General features: G+C 40.7%; 1 protein-coding gene across 1 annotated transcript; it reads left to right on the forward strand.

Annotated features, from left to right (window-relative positions):
- Window positions 1–4,072: 4,072 nt before the first annotated feature.
- LOC127576181 (protein-lysine methyltransferase METTL21C-like) lies at window positions 4,073–14,771 on the forward strand. Its single transcript, XM_052026573.1, has 4 exons — window positions 4,073–4,178; window positions 5,212–5,366; window positions 9,770–9,887; window positions 14,368–14,771. The coding sequence occupies exons 1-4, from the start codon at window positions 4,073–4,075 to the stop codon at window positions 14,769–14,771; spliced, it is 783 nt and encodes a 260-aa protein (XP_051882533.1).
- Window positions 14,772–15,842: the final 1,071 nt, after the last annotated feature.

The following is a 15,842-nucleotide window of genomic DNA, read 5'->3' on the forward strand; positions in this document are numbered from 1 at the left end:
TACACAGTCAGACTGCTGTTTTGGATTCAAAGCTGATCTTCTTCCTTTCCAATCAGTTTTCTGTTTTCCTTTTTAGTTTTCAGCCTTGTCCATTGAAGTTTTAAAATGAAGAGGCAATTAAGTAGAAAAGCTCCTGCAAATGGGTGTGGGGATTATAATATGTGATCACTCTGTGATCATTGATTCAACACTGGCAGCACATCAACTTCCTGCTGCTTGTTCATTTGCATAATGACTGCTTGAAGCCAATTCTGACTCTGTTCTTCATTTCCTTTTCACCTCTGTACGGGGCCTAATTTTTTCCAGTGGCCAACAGAAATTAAAACCAGCCAGCACTCAAGGTGAGCTGCATTGTGGCTGTAGCAGCTTCTGGCACAATAGTGTAGAAGATGTACTTAAAAGGTGCAAGAGGTTCCATTGTTCTTAAGTATTTCACCAGGGCCACATGAGTGGCATGGTGCTGTTTGTTTATCTTTAAAAAAATTTACACTACTGAATGTAACGACCATGAATGTAAAAGTTTTTTGCACATTTTCTTCCTTTGCATGATGTTTACTTTTGAAAAAAAAATTCACCGGGAATGGCGCTCTCTCTCTCTCTCTCTCTCTCTCTCCAAGGTCATCAACTTGGTGAAAGATGCCCTTTGGTCTGCCCAAAACTTGTTGGTCTTCCAGCACAGCGAGATGACCGTAGGGGAACGCTGCTGACTGGCACATTCCAGGCTGCAGGAGTACATGCTGAGGAATGCACTGAAGCTCGGTGCAGCCAATGCAAAGGCTCTGTGGGAAGGACCACAGTCTAGGCTCCTTCCACTACCGCACATGGAGGGGCTGAGTCGGGTGGAGGAACCCCTCAAACAATGAGAGGGTGTATCACCCCAGGGGGCCATATGAGTGGTAATGGTGCAATGTTAAAATGAAATGTGTTTACACTACTGAAGGTGTTGACCAAATCAGACTAGGAATGGAAAGAGCTTTGCACTGTGTTTATTCTTTTGTATATATTTTCTGATGAATAAAGTTTATTTTTGAAATTAAATAAACACATTTCACTGGCGATCTTGTTGGAGGAGGTGCACAAGTAGATAAATGTTCAATAGAAGGCTAGGAACTCTTGCAGACACACACTGCACCTCCATTCATGATGGTGACCCAGGACAATGATCGGATTCCAGTTTGCGGTTAATTGGCTATTCAAATACTCTTGAGGAGAGAGAGTAGATCTGTGTAATGGCTCAGTCAAAGAGGGTTGTTATTGGTCCATGGTTTGAGTTTGCCCTCAATCACAATCTGCAGAACACCCAATACACCAATTGTGTATTGGATGACCAGTTTTGGATCTGATTTAGAACCTTCCATATTTTACCTAATGGGTCAAATCCAGGGGTCTTCACTGTGGGGTCAGAGACTAGATGTGCATTCCAGCTGGTGGTGTTTTTCCATGCTTTCCTCCGTACAGCTGCACTACCATGCTTTGCAAGAATCTGGGCAAACATCCTGGAACGTTTCTGAGAAACCAAACAGGAAGTTGCATTCTGATGAAAGGTCATTGATCTGAAGCATTAAGTCTGTTTCTCTGACCTGCTGAGTATTCCCATTGTTTACTTCTTTTACTTCAGGTTTCCAGCACGCAATTTTTTTACTTTGAGGAGTTGGAATATTTGTTAGATCCTTCAATTTAGGGGCATCCATGTTCTCTGTGTGGCTTCATTTTTTTTATTTGTTTCATGATGGCGGTGTTGCAAGCAAGTTCAGCAGTTATTGCTCTTCAGAAGATGTTAGTGAGTTTCTTTTCGGAACCACTGTAGTCCTCTGATGAAGATGGTTTAATTTAGACCCAGGCTGATGAATGAACGGAGATACACTTCCAAGTCCGGACAAACTGTGACCTGGAGACCTTTCATCCAGTGACAGTGCATGCTGACCTTGTACTTCTTAATGGGAGAGGACATGGGTTTGGGAGGTGTTGTCTGAATAGCCTGGGTGAGTAACTGCAGAGTATTTTGTAGATGATACACACTACAGTCACTGTGGTCCATTGGTGGAGGAACTGAATGTTTAAAGTCAAAGTCGTGTTTATTGTCATATGCACAAGTACATGTATGTACAGGTGCAGTGAAAAACTTATTCGCAGCAGCATCACAGGCACATAGTGTCAAATAAGCAGCATTCACAAGTACATAGAACATAGAACACTACAGCTCAGTACAGGCTCTTCGGCCCACAATGTTGTGCCAACATTTTATCCTACTCTAATATCTATCTAACCCTTCCCTCCCATTTGTCTATCATCCATGTGGCTATATAAGCATCTCTTAAATGTCCCTAATGTATCTGCCCCCACAACCTCTGCTAGCACTGCGTTCCATGCACCCACCATTCTCCGTGTAAAAGAACTTACCCCTGACATCCCCCAATCACCTTAAAATTATGCCCCCTCGTGTTAACCATTGTCACCCTGGGAAAATGTCTCTGACTGTCCACTTGATCTATGCCTCATCATCTTGTAGACCTCTAACAAGTCACCTCTCATCCTCCTTTGCTCCAAAGAGAAAAGCCCTAATTCACTCAACCTATCTTCATAAGACATGCTCACCAATCCAGGTAGCATGCTGATAGATCTCCTGTGCACCCTCTCTAAAGCTTCCACATGCTTCCTATAATGAGGCGACCAGAACTGAACACAATACTCCAAGTGTGATATAACCAGAGTTCTATAGAGCTGCAACATTACCTCATAAAATATAATTAAACATAAACAAAACATAATTAAAACACAAGTGAAATAAATTAAACATAAATTATACACAATTTTTACAAAGAACACAATTAGAACAAAAAAAACAAAGTTTATTTTAGTGCAAAGTGATTAAAGTGGTCATAGTGTTGTCAAACTGTAGTGATTAGGGTTGTGCAGATTGGCTTCTGTATCTCCTGCCTGATAGTAGCAGCGAGAAGATGGCATGGCCTGGATGGTGGGGATCTTTGCTGATGGATGTTGCCTTCTTGAGGCAGCGCCTCCTGTAGATATTACCGATGGTGGGGAGGGATGTGACCGTGATGTATTGGGCTGAGTCCACTACTTTCTTCAGCTTCTTACATTCCTGTGCATTCAAATTGTTTTGGGTGGTTGATTGGGTGCCAGTCAAGTTGGCTGTTTTGAGGATAGTGATGATGGTTTAATACACAATCATGGATAGTGTCAACCTTCTTGAGATTTGTTGGAACTGCACTCATCCAAGCAATTGGAGAGAATTCCATCATCCTCCTGAATTGTGTCTTGTAGCAGGTGGATAGATGGGTGAAAGGCTTTGGGGTGTCAGGACATGAGACACTCAGGACTGTTTATTCCACATGCATACAGTAGGTGTTAACTGTTTATGCATGAAGACCCTGATCTTTATGGTGCTTGTGCAATTTATTTAAAACTGCATTTGCATACATCAGGCAGCACTTTGGAGCTGATTCAGCACCCCTAGTACCCAAGCAATGTGTTATGAAGCCCAGATAGATATCCAATTTATTTTAAATGTGTAGAACATCGCAGTAGTCTGGCAGAATCTCACACAATGTTAGTGTGGACTTGGAACAGACCAGTAGTAATATAACACATAAACAAACACCCAGTGTGATTGAAAAACACAAAAACCAGGACATGGAATGAAATGAAGATGAGACTAAAACAATGCTACTTAGTTGGTATTCTTTCCATTTGTCTACTTAATATTGAGTTCCATTGCCTATCTCAAACTTCAAGCAATTGGAAGGCCTTTCCTAACACACAGAAATGTTCCTCAGTGTTCCCCTTTGCCACAATAACCCTGCATTTCCTAGAGCCCAAATTCAAGCTGGTCAAATTGTTTGAAGTACAGAGAACTTTTCTGTAGCCTAGCAGAATGCTGTATAATCTTATGGCTGAGCTGTCATTGAGTATGGATTCCCCATTGCTTAGGCCAACAGTGTCTTTTCTGCAACTCTGCCTTCCTCTCATAATACTTCTCACAACTGACCACTGAAGATTATTGTTATTCTGCAATGATTTGATTTGTGACTTGTGCAGTAATCTATTGGCAATGGAGACTGCCTCTACAGCAAATATTTCTGATGAGATTGAGGACGAGTTTGAAGTTGAACATGAAGAAGAAGAGTCAGATGTAGAATCTGAAACTGAAAATCAAGGTATGGTTGTATATTTGATAAGATAGGACAATTACCAAAAGTGGAGAGAGAGGAAATTAGATCTTTCCCCCTTAAGAACAAACAAATGTATGTATGTTGGACTTTTGAATTTACTAATAGTTTGGGAGAGCTCATTCATATGTACATACATCCCTAGGCTGGGTGTTCTTAACCCGGGGACAGTCTGTATATGGAGCTTTACATTTATGGTCAACTTTTTTTCTAGTTTTCTCAATTGGTTCATTTAATGATAAACCTGCAAACTCTCCAGTCTTGAAGAAAAGAAAATCCCAGTAGATTAGTGCTTTTTTCTCTTGGTTCTACACTCTACAAATAACCTATATTAATCAGAACAAGTAGCAGACTGGACTTTTCATTCTTGTCAATAATGCTCCAAACCTACTCATATTTTTACTCTGATTAAAATATATTTTGAAAAATCACTTTTCTCTGTGTTTCACCTTTACAATGAAAAAACAGCCTTAAGTGAATCACAGAAATGAAATCAAAAGAGAGTCTTAAGAGAGAGAGGGAGAGGGAGATGGAGAGGGAGAGGAAGGAGATTGGGAATGAAGGTCCAGAGCAGGTGGCTTAATTGGATCAAGGTAAGACCACAAACTGTGGGATAGTGGGTGTGTGCATAAAATACCAAAGTGGAGGGAAAAGAGAATTTAGGGCTGATAAGGCTTCAGGGGTGGGGTTGGAGCAACAGAGAGAGGCAAATTTATGTATTGTTGAAGAGTATTCAGGTAAGTCCCTTTTCAGTTACAGTCTTTTTCAAAGATAAGGTAACATTCTAGCCAGTCCCCTAAGGATATGTTCATATCAGACTTTGTCACACTACATCTGAGAAAGTGATAATATTTGTTTTTAATTATGAATGAAAATCCATGAGTGAATGTACAGTTCAAAAGAGTGAAAAAGCAACCATAAGAGCATTGTACTGTTAATTTGTATGTGAATGATTGTTGCAAGTGCGCCAAATATTTTCATTAAAATTAGCATTGAATTTCTGTTTCCTTTCCTCTTGAAGCTCCTACGGATGTCAAGGTAACTTTCGACACAGCCCACAGGGTTTGGGTTCCCTCTACTTACAGTTATATTCCAAAGGAGTCCTATCTGTTTGCAGGTTATGACATCAACATCCACGAATCAATCGATCACTTTGGAGCTGTGATCTGGCCTGCGGTGCGTGGTACAAAATATAGTAATTTGGAACCTTAAGTTTGTGATGAAAAGATATTGGGAGACATTGAAAAACATTAATAAACTTATGTTCTATGCTTTGCAAGAGTTAGTGTAAATTTATCTACAAATTTGCTTTTATTCCCTTAATTACTGGGTTAATTTTGCATGGGATGCCAGAGCTCAAGGGCTGCATTTGTCATTCAGGGGTAAGAGGATCATCTTGGGGATTCTCATATGAGCTGTATTACTAACCACATCCGATAGAAGGGTTGGCTGAGCCAGATCTCGGTGCTTAGACCCACGGGTGGTTCTGGACACAGGAGTGAGGCTGCCTGGTCACCATGATTCACCTCAGGGCTGCGAAGTATGAACCAGACCAAAGACAGAGCAAGTAAACCTCATCACATTTTCATGGTTCATGGAATTGTAAAACTACAAGAATGACAGAAGGTATGAAGAGGGAATGGAAATGATTCACATTATAATGGCCTGAAATTAGATAGAGTCATTGAGTCATACAGCAAAGAAACAGGCCCTTCGGCCCACTATGTCCATGCCACCTGTTGTACCTACTTACATTAATCCCATTTGCCCACATTAGGTCCACAGCCTTCTATACCTTGGAGATCCAGATATTTTTTGGATGCTTCTTAAATATTGTGAGGGTATCTGCCCCCACCACCTCTTCAGACAGCACATTCCAGTCTCCAAACACTCTCTGTATGAAAAAAATTAACTCTCTTCCTATTTCTCACCTTAAACCTGTGCTCTCTTGTCATAGACACCTGCATCATGTGAAAAAGATTTTTATCGTCTACCCCATATAACCCCTCATAATTTTGCATACCTCTATCAGGTCATCCCCTCAGCTTCCTCCAATTCAGGGAAAGCAGATCCAGCCTATCCAGTCTCTCCTCCTAACTGAATGCTCCAACCCAGGAAACATACTGGTGATTTGCTCTGCACCCTCTCCAGAACAATCCCATCTTTCCCATTATGTCCACATTTTCTAGGGACTCCACTCCTCCAACCTTATTTACCTCAGCTAAAACTCAAAATTGTTCATGTTTGCTCAGATGGGAGTGAAGTGCTGAGCTGTGACCGGGGCCACAAACAATGCAATGGGTGGGCCTGAACATGTCTTGCCCATAACACACTTTGGAAGTCTTTGACAGATGGCAAAGATCTGCTCCAGCTTTGTCAGCTGTCAAAAACTATAAATGTTACTTAAATATGTAATAGCTATTAAAAATGAAATAAAAAATTGCAGTTAAAAGTTATTAAATATTACTAAAAATTAAATAAATAAAATCAACATTTAAAGTAATGAGAAATATTAAAATGATAACAAATAATTTAAAAAGAAACTCACCTCAATCTCTCTACTGTACACATTGAGTGAGTGTGCTGGCACATCCAGGTCTAACCTAGATCTACAGGCAGATTCCTCAGTCGAAATGCTGTGGAATCTCAGCAAGATCCTGCTCCATTTCTGGATTTCATGACAATTCAGTGCCAGAGTGCAGCTGGGAAATAGGACTTAGTCAGTAAATGTGACACTTCTGTGTTTGCTCATGAGTCCTGAATCATAGTGGTACTTACCCTGAGAGATGTTGACAGTTCCAGGTGGAACTGTTGGTACCGGCTAGCAAAATCTCAGCCATTACCAAATAAATGAGGATGATAGTGTGGAAAGGAATTACAGTAACACCACCCCACCTGCTTCACAGCTGCTTTCAGGTTTCCCAAAATATAAGTACATGTAGCATGAGAAATAGGAGCCAGAAGTGGGCATCTGTCCCGTCGAACCTGCTCCACCATTCATCATTGCTGACCTTCTCTCAATGCCATTTTCCTGGACTTTCACCATGCCCCTTGTATCCCTTGGTATCCAGAAATCTCTGTTTCAATGAACTCAGCCCTCAATGAACTCACTCAGTGGAGAAACTTCTCAATCTTAAATGACCTACCCTCTTATTCTGAGATTGTGACCTCCTGCTTCTACATTCCCCAGCCAGGGGAAACGTCCCTTCTATACGCTCCCTGTTAAGTCCAGCAAGAATTTTGTAAATTTCAAAGAGACCTCCACTCATTCTTCTCAACACCAGACAATAAGAACCTAGTCTACATGTTCTAAAACTACAAATGTAATTCATCCACTTAATGAATTGAAAATTTTTGAGTATACATCTGCAAGTATTGTTAATATTCTCTCAAAGAAGGACCTGCCCTATTTAGACATTTTAAAAATGAACAATAATAAATAATTATAAGCAATAATAAGATTGTTTTGTTTCGCCCAATTCTGCAGAGATTTAAATTTATCTTCTCACTGCCTGATAATGAAGTTTGTCTATAAAGAGCTGAATTAGGAGTGTGGAAACACTGGTGTCTAGAACCTGGATCACTTGGCACTATTTTTGTACGCCATATGATTCAATATCTATTGAATTGAAAATTGGTTTGAAATTGTGCAAATTGGGCTCCAACCCTGTGGGTTGAGATGTTTCCTGTATATCTCATGAATTATGTTTCCTATATGGGCACAGGTGTCTGACAACTTGTGATATTGGAATGTTACTTTTGTAACTTTCATAAGTGGAGGTATGGTTCATTCCATCCAATAATGCCTGCTCCTGTGTGGCTTAAAGGTGCCAGTCTGAGCAGCTCCCAGGCTCAGGTTCCTTTTAAATAACGGACTTACCTTCTTCTGCCTTGTTACCTGCACTCATTCATGGCAGCAAACCCCACTCCTGCCCACCCATGAGCTAGAGCCTCGCCCAAAACACTTCACATCCTCTAATTCCCTGAAAATCCTCACTTCACCCAACATCCCATCCTGTTGATCACATCCCTTAAATCTTGCTGCTCCAACCTCAGACTGCTGATTGCCCATCCAGCCTGATGATCCCATTCCTCAATGCTGACTGCACCCACTGATTTCACTGTCTCATCCCCAGATGCTACATATCGCCTGTCGTTAGATGATACCCATTCTCCCAGTGCTGATTACCCTGGCTCAACGAGCATCCTGCCCCAGTGATCACCAGTCCTGAGCACCCTGCCAACTCTCGCCCTGACCTTCCCTGGCACTCTCTTGCCCAGCACGACGACCAGACCCCTGATATCCTTTGTAGTCTCTGCTTGCATGAAACAGAAGTGAAGTCCCTCCCAGTGTGAGGCTAATTCAAGGCCTTGTGCACTGTGAACTGATCCAACCGAGGACCCTCAAGCAAAATACTTACTGGTTTGTCATGCAGCAACTGTTTCCCAAGTCTGTGCGTATGCTGACCAATTTCAGTGCCAGGAATTTTTAGCATTAATTAATCTGTGTTATTGCTGTTTCATTATACTACTAACAGTCAGAATTCAATCAGGTGTAATCACCACTCAATATTTAAATAATAATGCAAACACATGGCAGTTAGAACAACATAAAGGCACAATCAAAATCTTTTTTAATAGTTTATTTTAATTACAAAATGTGGGTCCTAAGATTGATGAGATTCACCCTGTGAAAAGATAATCATATCTTGCATCAAAATGATTGGTTCACTCAGTGCTCTTGGATTTTTCTTAATAAGCACTAGTAAAAGTTGTCAAGTTCCTTATTATATTTATAAGCCATTGTTTATAACATGCCTAGGATGGTATAATACCTGGTAGTATGAAGAACAACACATCACTTTAGTAATTATGTTAATTGGAACCAAGCTACATATTTACATTTACCCTATACTTTGGGAGCTGTACTAGATCAGTGGCACCAGATGTTCCCTTGATCACACCTTAGTCGTTTTTCAAATGCCCAGTACCTGGATGAAAGTTAACGAAGCCCAGGTTTGAATAGAGAATACCACTGTACACCTGCTTATTGAGCCTACCACAGGCCACCATGTTCACTATATCTTCAGTAGACAGGTCTGATGTGAAACAAGTAAATAAATACCAATCGTAATGAAGCAGTGCTATAATGTACAAATTTAGTTACTCTTCACAAGATATCAAAATATGAAAACTTTCTGAGAGGTATCTAACATAGATTCAACCATGGAAATTGATATTCAGTTCCTGAAAAGCAATACATGGAGTGTAAGTTGCTCAAATTCATGCTGATTCAACTGCTTAGGTGTGTTTCATCAAGCTCTGGTAAACCTTGCTCAGAAACTGCTGGCATCAATAGTTCTCAAAGACTATGTCCAATCATTGACCATGTCCAAGGCTCAGATTTTTGGTTGTGGTCTTCCAGTAACATTTCCCATTCAACTTTATTAGGTCAATTATCACAATGTAATTCTAATCATTGTCTTGGGAGTAATTCCATTCAAATTGCTGTGAGCAATGCAGTAGGATATCTTACAAAAACAACTATTGACCAACATTTTAATTGTTTCTTCCCACAGGCAGTGGAGCTGTGCCATTTTCTAGAAAACAACTGGAAGGAATTCAATCTTAATGACAGAAATGTATTAGAATTAGGAGCTGGGACAGGACTATTGTCTATTGTGGCTTGCTTACTAGGTTAGTATAATAAAACCTGAACATTTATCTTAGAAACTTTTTCCTTTTGTCATCTCTTGATTACAACTTCCATTCATGCAGTGTCTTTAATGTAGAAATGCTTCCTGGCTGCATGAAGGTAAAATGGACACCAATCAAAGGAACAGGAGGAAGCAAAGGCTTGGCCAGAGCCTTGAGGAGAATGAAGGAGGAGAAGCTGGAGGATGGAAAGACATTAGATCTAAGGAAGGAATCAACTGCAGGGAGCTAATGTAGCTTATGCTTGATGCTATGGAGGGAGAAGGAGAATCCATGCCTGAGGAATAGTGAGTCTGAGGGAGGAACTGGAAGTCTGGAGAACTCTGCAGAGGTAAATGCAAACTTGAGGCATTTAAAGTTGAGGTCAGAAGAAATGGTGGGGACAGGACAAGATGCAGACAGCTAAGCTTTGAATGAGCTGATGGTTACAGAGCGGAGACCTTGGGAATCTTTGGGTCATGAAGAAAGCTCTGGTTTGGGTTTTACTGACACATGAGTGGAAGTGTGGTAGTTACCGGTGCTCTGCTGGAGTAAACAATCTTCCACATTGAGAGGACTTGGGGTTAGAAACTCAACCTAGGACTTTGTGCATGTATCTGGTGTGGATCTGTCAGGGAGAAGGATGGAGTTATTGGTGTGGGGACTGAAGGAGATGGTTTTCAACTTTCCATTGTTAGCTATAAAACATCATAGCTCAACCAGGACTAGCTGCTGAACAATATAGGAGCAAGGGGTGGGTCATTTAGTCCTGGCACCTGTTCGTCTAGTCAACAAAATCATGACTGATCTGAAACCAACTTTCCTCATATAACAACATCTTCCTTAATGGAAGTCCATCAATCTTGAATTAACAATTAACAATTGCCCCAGTTAGCAGAAGACAATTCCACATTTCCATCCTCCTCTGTTGATGGAAGTTTTTCCTAACTTCTATTACTCCTGAAAGGCCCAGACTCTGCTAACTAGTCCCACATGTCCCACCAGTGGAACGGGATTTTCTCCACGTACCCTATCAATTCCCCAGAACATCTTTAAAGAATTGTTCAAAACACTCCTTTACCTAAATTCAGGGACGAGAGCTCTAGATGTGCAACTCACAATGTAACCTTTGGAGACAGGGTATATTGCGGCAAATCTATGCTGGACTCCCCCCATTCCTAAGATGTGAAGCCCAGCATTTTTTAAAATATTCCAAATGTGGTCTAATCAGGGCTTTGCAAATCCATAATATAACTTCCACCCTTTTGTACTTCAGATCCCTTAATATGGCACTCAGCATTCTATTAAGTTTGTTGAATATTTATTTACATGTGCCCATGACATTTAATGGTCCATGTACATGACCCATAGTTGTCTGATAGCAAAGATGCAGTGGCAGGACAGAGAGAGCATATGGAGAGATGGAGATGACCATCTAACGTGTTGCCATGGAGGGCAGTATGTAGGTGAGGAAGAATAGAGAGGGATGCAACAAAAGTCCTTTGAGGTCCTGCAGGGGTGGAAAAGCCTGATTTCTGGAGATCTTCCAGAGGTGGCATTACGCAAACACTCTGCTAAATTATGACTGACTATGAAGGGGAGAGAAATCACTCCTGCTCTTCCATCACTCATTAAACCATGTAATGGATGAATACAGCACCGAGTTTTCTAAGATCAGGTACTTTGGTTTGATGATTACATTTCTATTATCCACCCTGCAAATAGTGCCAAGAAATGTATACTTGAAATCAAGCTATCAAGTTATCAGAAAGTATGTGGTGTTGCAGAAGTAAGTCAGTACAGGTTGAAACTCTCTAGTCTGGCATTCTGTGGTGTGGCATGTTTTGAATCTGCAGTACAGATCTATACTAATTAACTAATTCTAATTAAGATCTAAAATTAATGAAGATCTGTACTAGTCTGTAGCCAATTAACAACATACCAGTGCAACTTTTGCAATCTCAGCCAACAGCGTTTCCGACTTAGGGAAACTTCAGGTTATGCACAGCTCTTGGAATCCTTATGTAACCCGGGGCGTATCTAAAGCAACTGTCCTTAAAAGAACAGTTCTCCTGCTCAGAGGACGATGACTGGGGATAATTTCTGTGGTCCGGCACTGTCAGGTCCCAACGGTGCCAGAGTAGAAAGTTTCAACCTGTAGTTTGGTCCCACAACTGTCTGCCGAGGAGACAGTTGCCCCAGGTATTAGTTACCCACTTATAACCACTGTTAACAATCCCATCCATACCTTTGTTACTTCTGGAACTGACTATCTCAATGTTCATCTGACAGATCACTCAGCTTCTACCTCCAGAAACTTGAGCCCATCCTGAACTCTGCTTCTTATATCATAACTCATACCTTAGTGCTTGCTGTCACCCAGACTCACGGTCATATATCAATTCCCAGCCCGGCAGTGCCTTGTCAGCTTCTGATGTGTCCCTCATTTTAAATGCTCCACCATCGGCAGCCATCCTTTTAACTCCTGAGACCCTAAACACTAGGATTCCTTCCAAAAACCTCCCTCTTCTCATGATGTTCCTTAAATCCCCAATTCTTCAACCAAGTCTGTCCAATTCCTCTCTTTATGTAGTGTGGTCTCAACTTTGATACAATGATGCCTTTACACAGAGCTTTAGGATGTTTTACTACATTAAAGGCACTTAATAACTATAATTTGTTGTCAGTGGGATGGGGCCAATGCTGTAAAGATATGATTTTCCTTATCTGAGTGTGTATACTTCATTTGTACTATAATTTACACTGATAATACCCATAAAGATATACAGGTAGGGTTGACACAAGAAACTTGGCAGATGCTGGAATTTGGAGCAATACACAAAAAGTACTGGAGGGACTCAGCAGGTCAGGCAGCATCTATGGAGAGAAATAAACAGTCGATGTTTCAGGCTGAGACCCTTCATCAGGACTGGAAAGGAAGAGGGCAGAAGCCAGAATAAGAAGGTGGGAGGAGGGGGAGGAGCACACGCAGGCAGGTGATAGGTGAGTCCAGGGGAAGGGAGGTGGGTGGGGGATGGGTAGAAGATGTAATAAGCTGAGAGGTGATGGGTAGAAGAGGCAAAGGGCTGAAGAAGAAGGAATCCGGTAGGAGAGGGCAGTGGACCATGGAATAAAGGATGGAGGAGGGAAGGAGAGGAGATGGGCAGGTCATCAAGGTGGGGGAAGGGAGCCACAGGAATAAGGGAAGACAAAGGAATGGGGGGTAAAGAAAAAGAAAGGGTGGGGTTACCAGAAGTTAGAGAAATCGATGTTAAGGCCATCAGATTGGAGACTCCCAAGGCTGAATATGAGGTGTTGTTCCTCCAACCTGTGTCTGACCTCAACGTGGCAGTAGAGGAGGCCTTGGATAGACATGTCAGTATGGGAGTGGGATGTGGAATTGAAGTGGGTGGCCACCGGGAGGTCCTGGCTGTTGCGATGGATGGAGCGAAGTGAAGTAGGGTTGACTTACATTGGTGGTAGTTGTGGGCAGTTTTCCAATAGGAATCCCAGAAGTCCAGCTCTACCCACATGTTATGGAGTTTTAGCTCTGTTGTGCGTCTTTTTTACTCGACAGATTCCTGCTTTGCAAGTCAGTCTGACTGACAGGCTTGGCTTCTATCGGGGTGGAGAGGACTCTGAAGAAGGAGGGTTTGATCCTCAGGATCCAATCCCTGATCTGAAGAAAGGGGAATGGTCACAGACGGTGGTGGAGTAGGCTAGGGTTGTGTGTGGAGTTTCCTGAAGGGTTCAGTCCCTGATCCTAGGTGTATGTGTGGGATGGTGCAGGCTGACCAATGGAGAATACAAGAACACAAGAAAATAGGAGTAGGCCACTCGGCACCTCAAGCCTGTCCCACCATTCAACGCGAAAATGGCTGACCTACGCCAAGCTTCAACAAGTGCAGAAGCTTGGGGAGCACTGCTCTTCTGCTAGCCCACAAGCTGTCCTCCTTCTTGAAGCTATCCTCAGTTCCCTTTAGCTGCTGAGGCCTGCGAAACCAGTTTTGCCAGAATAAAATTTGCAAACCAGGTTACGTCAGAGGATGCCATCCTCATCAGAACACATAACTTCCCAGGCTGACCCTGGGAGCAGCTTGCTTCCTGCACCTTTTTTCAGCACTCTTCTGCTCACAAGTGGGTGGCTTGGATATGAGCTGATGTTGCGTTTCAGATTTTTTAACTTTTACATCCTACCTGACCCCAACAACCCAAAGCTGGATTTTAAATGCTTTTGTTTCTCCCAAACACATTACATTGTGAAGCAGTGGACCAGTATAATCAAAAATTTTTATTTAAAGAAATCACTAGCAAATTTTACATGTGTGATTATTAATGTACATGATTCTTTGTTTAATTATGTCATTATAGTTAGCTTATTAATATAGTGAGATATTTAAATGACACTTGTTGATCAATGATATGGAAATTGATACAGGTAATTAAGTCCGAACCAATACGTCTGATTTTCCTTTCCTCTCAGGTGCCTATGTAACAGCTACCGATCTCTCCTGCACATTGGGTAATTTACAAAGTAATCTTATGAGAAATACACGAAACAGAAGCAGGCATCAACCTCAGGTTAAGGAGTTGGCTTGGAACATAGATATGGACAAAAATTTCCCTCACTCTGATTTTCATTATGATTACATCCTTGCAGCTGATGTTGTTTATCATCATGACTATCTGGATGACTTACTGGCTACATTTGATTACTTCTGCCAACCAGACACTGTAATATTGTGGGCAAACAAACTTAGATTTAAATCAGACTATGATTTTTTGGAAAAATTCAAGTTAACTTTTGATACAATAGTTCTGGCAGATGATACAAATTCTGAAATGATAATAATTAAAGCGGTGAGAAAGTGCAATAGCAAACCTTAGTAAAACTAAGTACTTTTTTCATTCAAAACTTCACAGAATCATTCACAATGGAATGACTGGTTTTTATTAAATCCATTAAATTAGAAGCTGTATTATTCAAAACATATAAAATTTACAAATTTAGCATTTTGTTCAATTCTATTTCAGATGTTACCTTTATCTTGTACAGCAGTTTATATTATAACACTAAATTCTCTGGAATATATTGGAAGATTTTCCTAGTTACCAATTGCTTGCCTTGTTCATCACACTGGCTGTGTTAATTTTGAACTTATAGTGATATCTCCTGTGTTTAAATAGAAACAGGGTTTAATTAGAAATGTAGTCAATTTTTTGATCAGATTTATATAATTTGTATAAACTAAACAAAATGGAAGTTTAATTACTGATGAAGTACAACTTTAACACTTACATAAATCTAATTAAGAGGAAGTACAATAAACAATAAACTGTGTCAGATAAATTTCTTTCATAATTGTTATGCATCACCAAACCACTTGCAATAAATGCTGCAATATTATAAGACACTATTTCTGCTATATTATCAAAATATAGCCTTTCATATTCTTATACATAATTTAAATCAAACCTTTTTTGCATGGATTTCTATTAAATTTTATTTTCTATACACATTGTTCCTATTTTATCATTTATTTCTACCTTTTTGCAGATTTTGGAACAATAGTTTCAAAACCATGACCATCCCAAAAGGAAACTGTTGTGTGTGATTGAGTAAAAACTGCTTTGAAAGTGGTCTTCAGCCTCAGATGAGGTTGTAAAGTTTGAAAGATGGATTAACCTTTGCATTCAATACTTGAGAAAATAGCAACAGGAACACAGGACGCAGTGAGTTAATTGAAGTTCACTTAAGACAACTGACTAAAATGAATACCTTTGATGTGGTTATCAGAATAGTTGAAGTTTGTTAAAATATACATTAGATGCAGGAGTCAATTTTACTCATGGCTGGAGTTAGGGATGGGTGGGAAGGGGGCCTGGATGGGGGCTATAACAATCTGCACATCCTGAAAAGTTGTGCCAATGGATCTCATTGATTCCAAGCCTGTGCAC

Source organism: Pristis pectinata, chromosome 11, assembly GCF_009764475.1.
Source record: "Pristis pectinata isolate sPriPec2 chromosome 11, sPriPec2.1.pri, whole genome shotgun sequence".
Taxonomy (NCBI): domain Eukaryota; kingdom Metazoa; phylum Chordata; class Chondrichthyes; order Rhinopristiformes; family Pristidae; genus Pristis; species Pristis pectinata.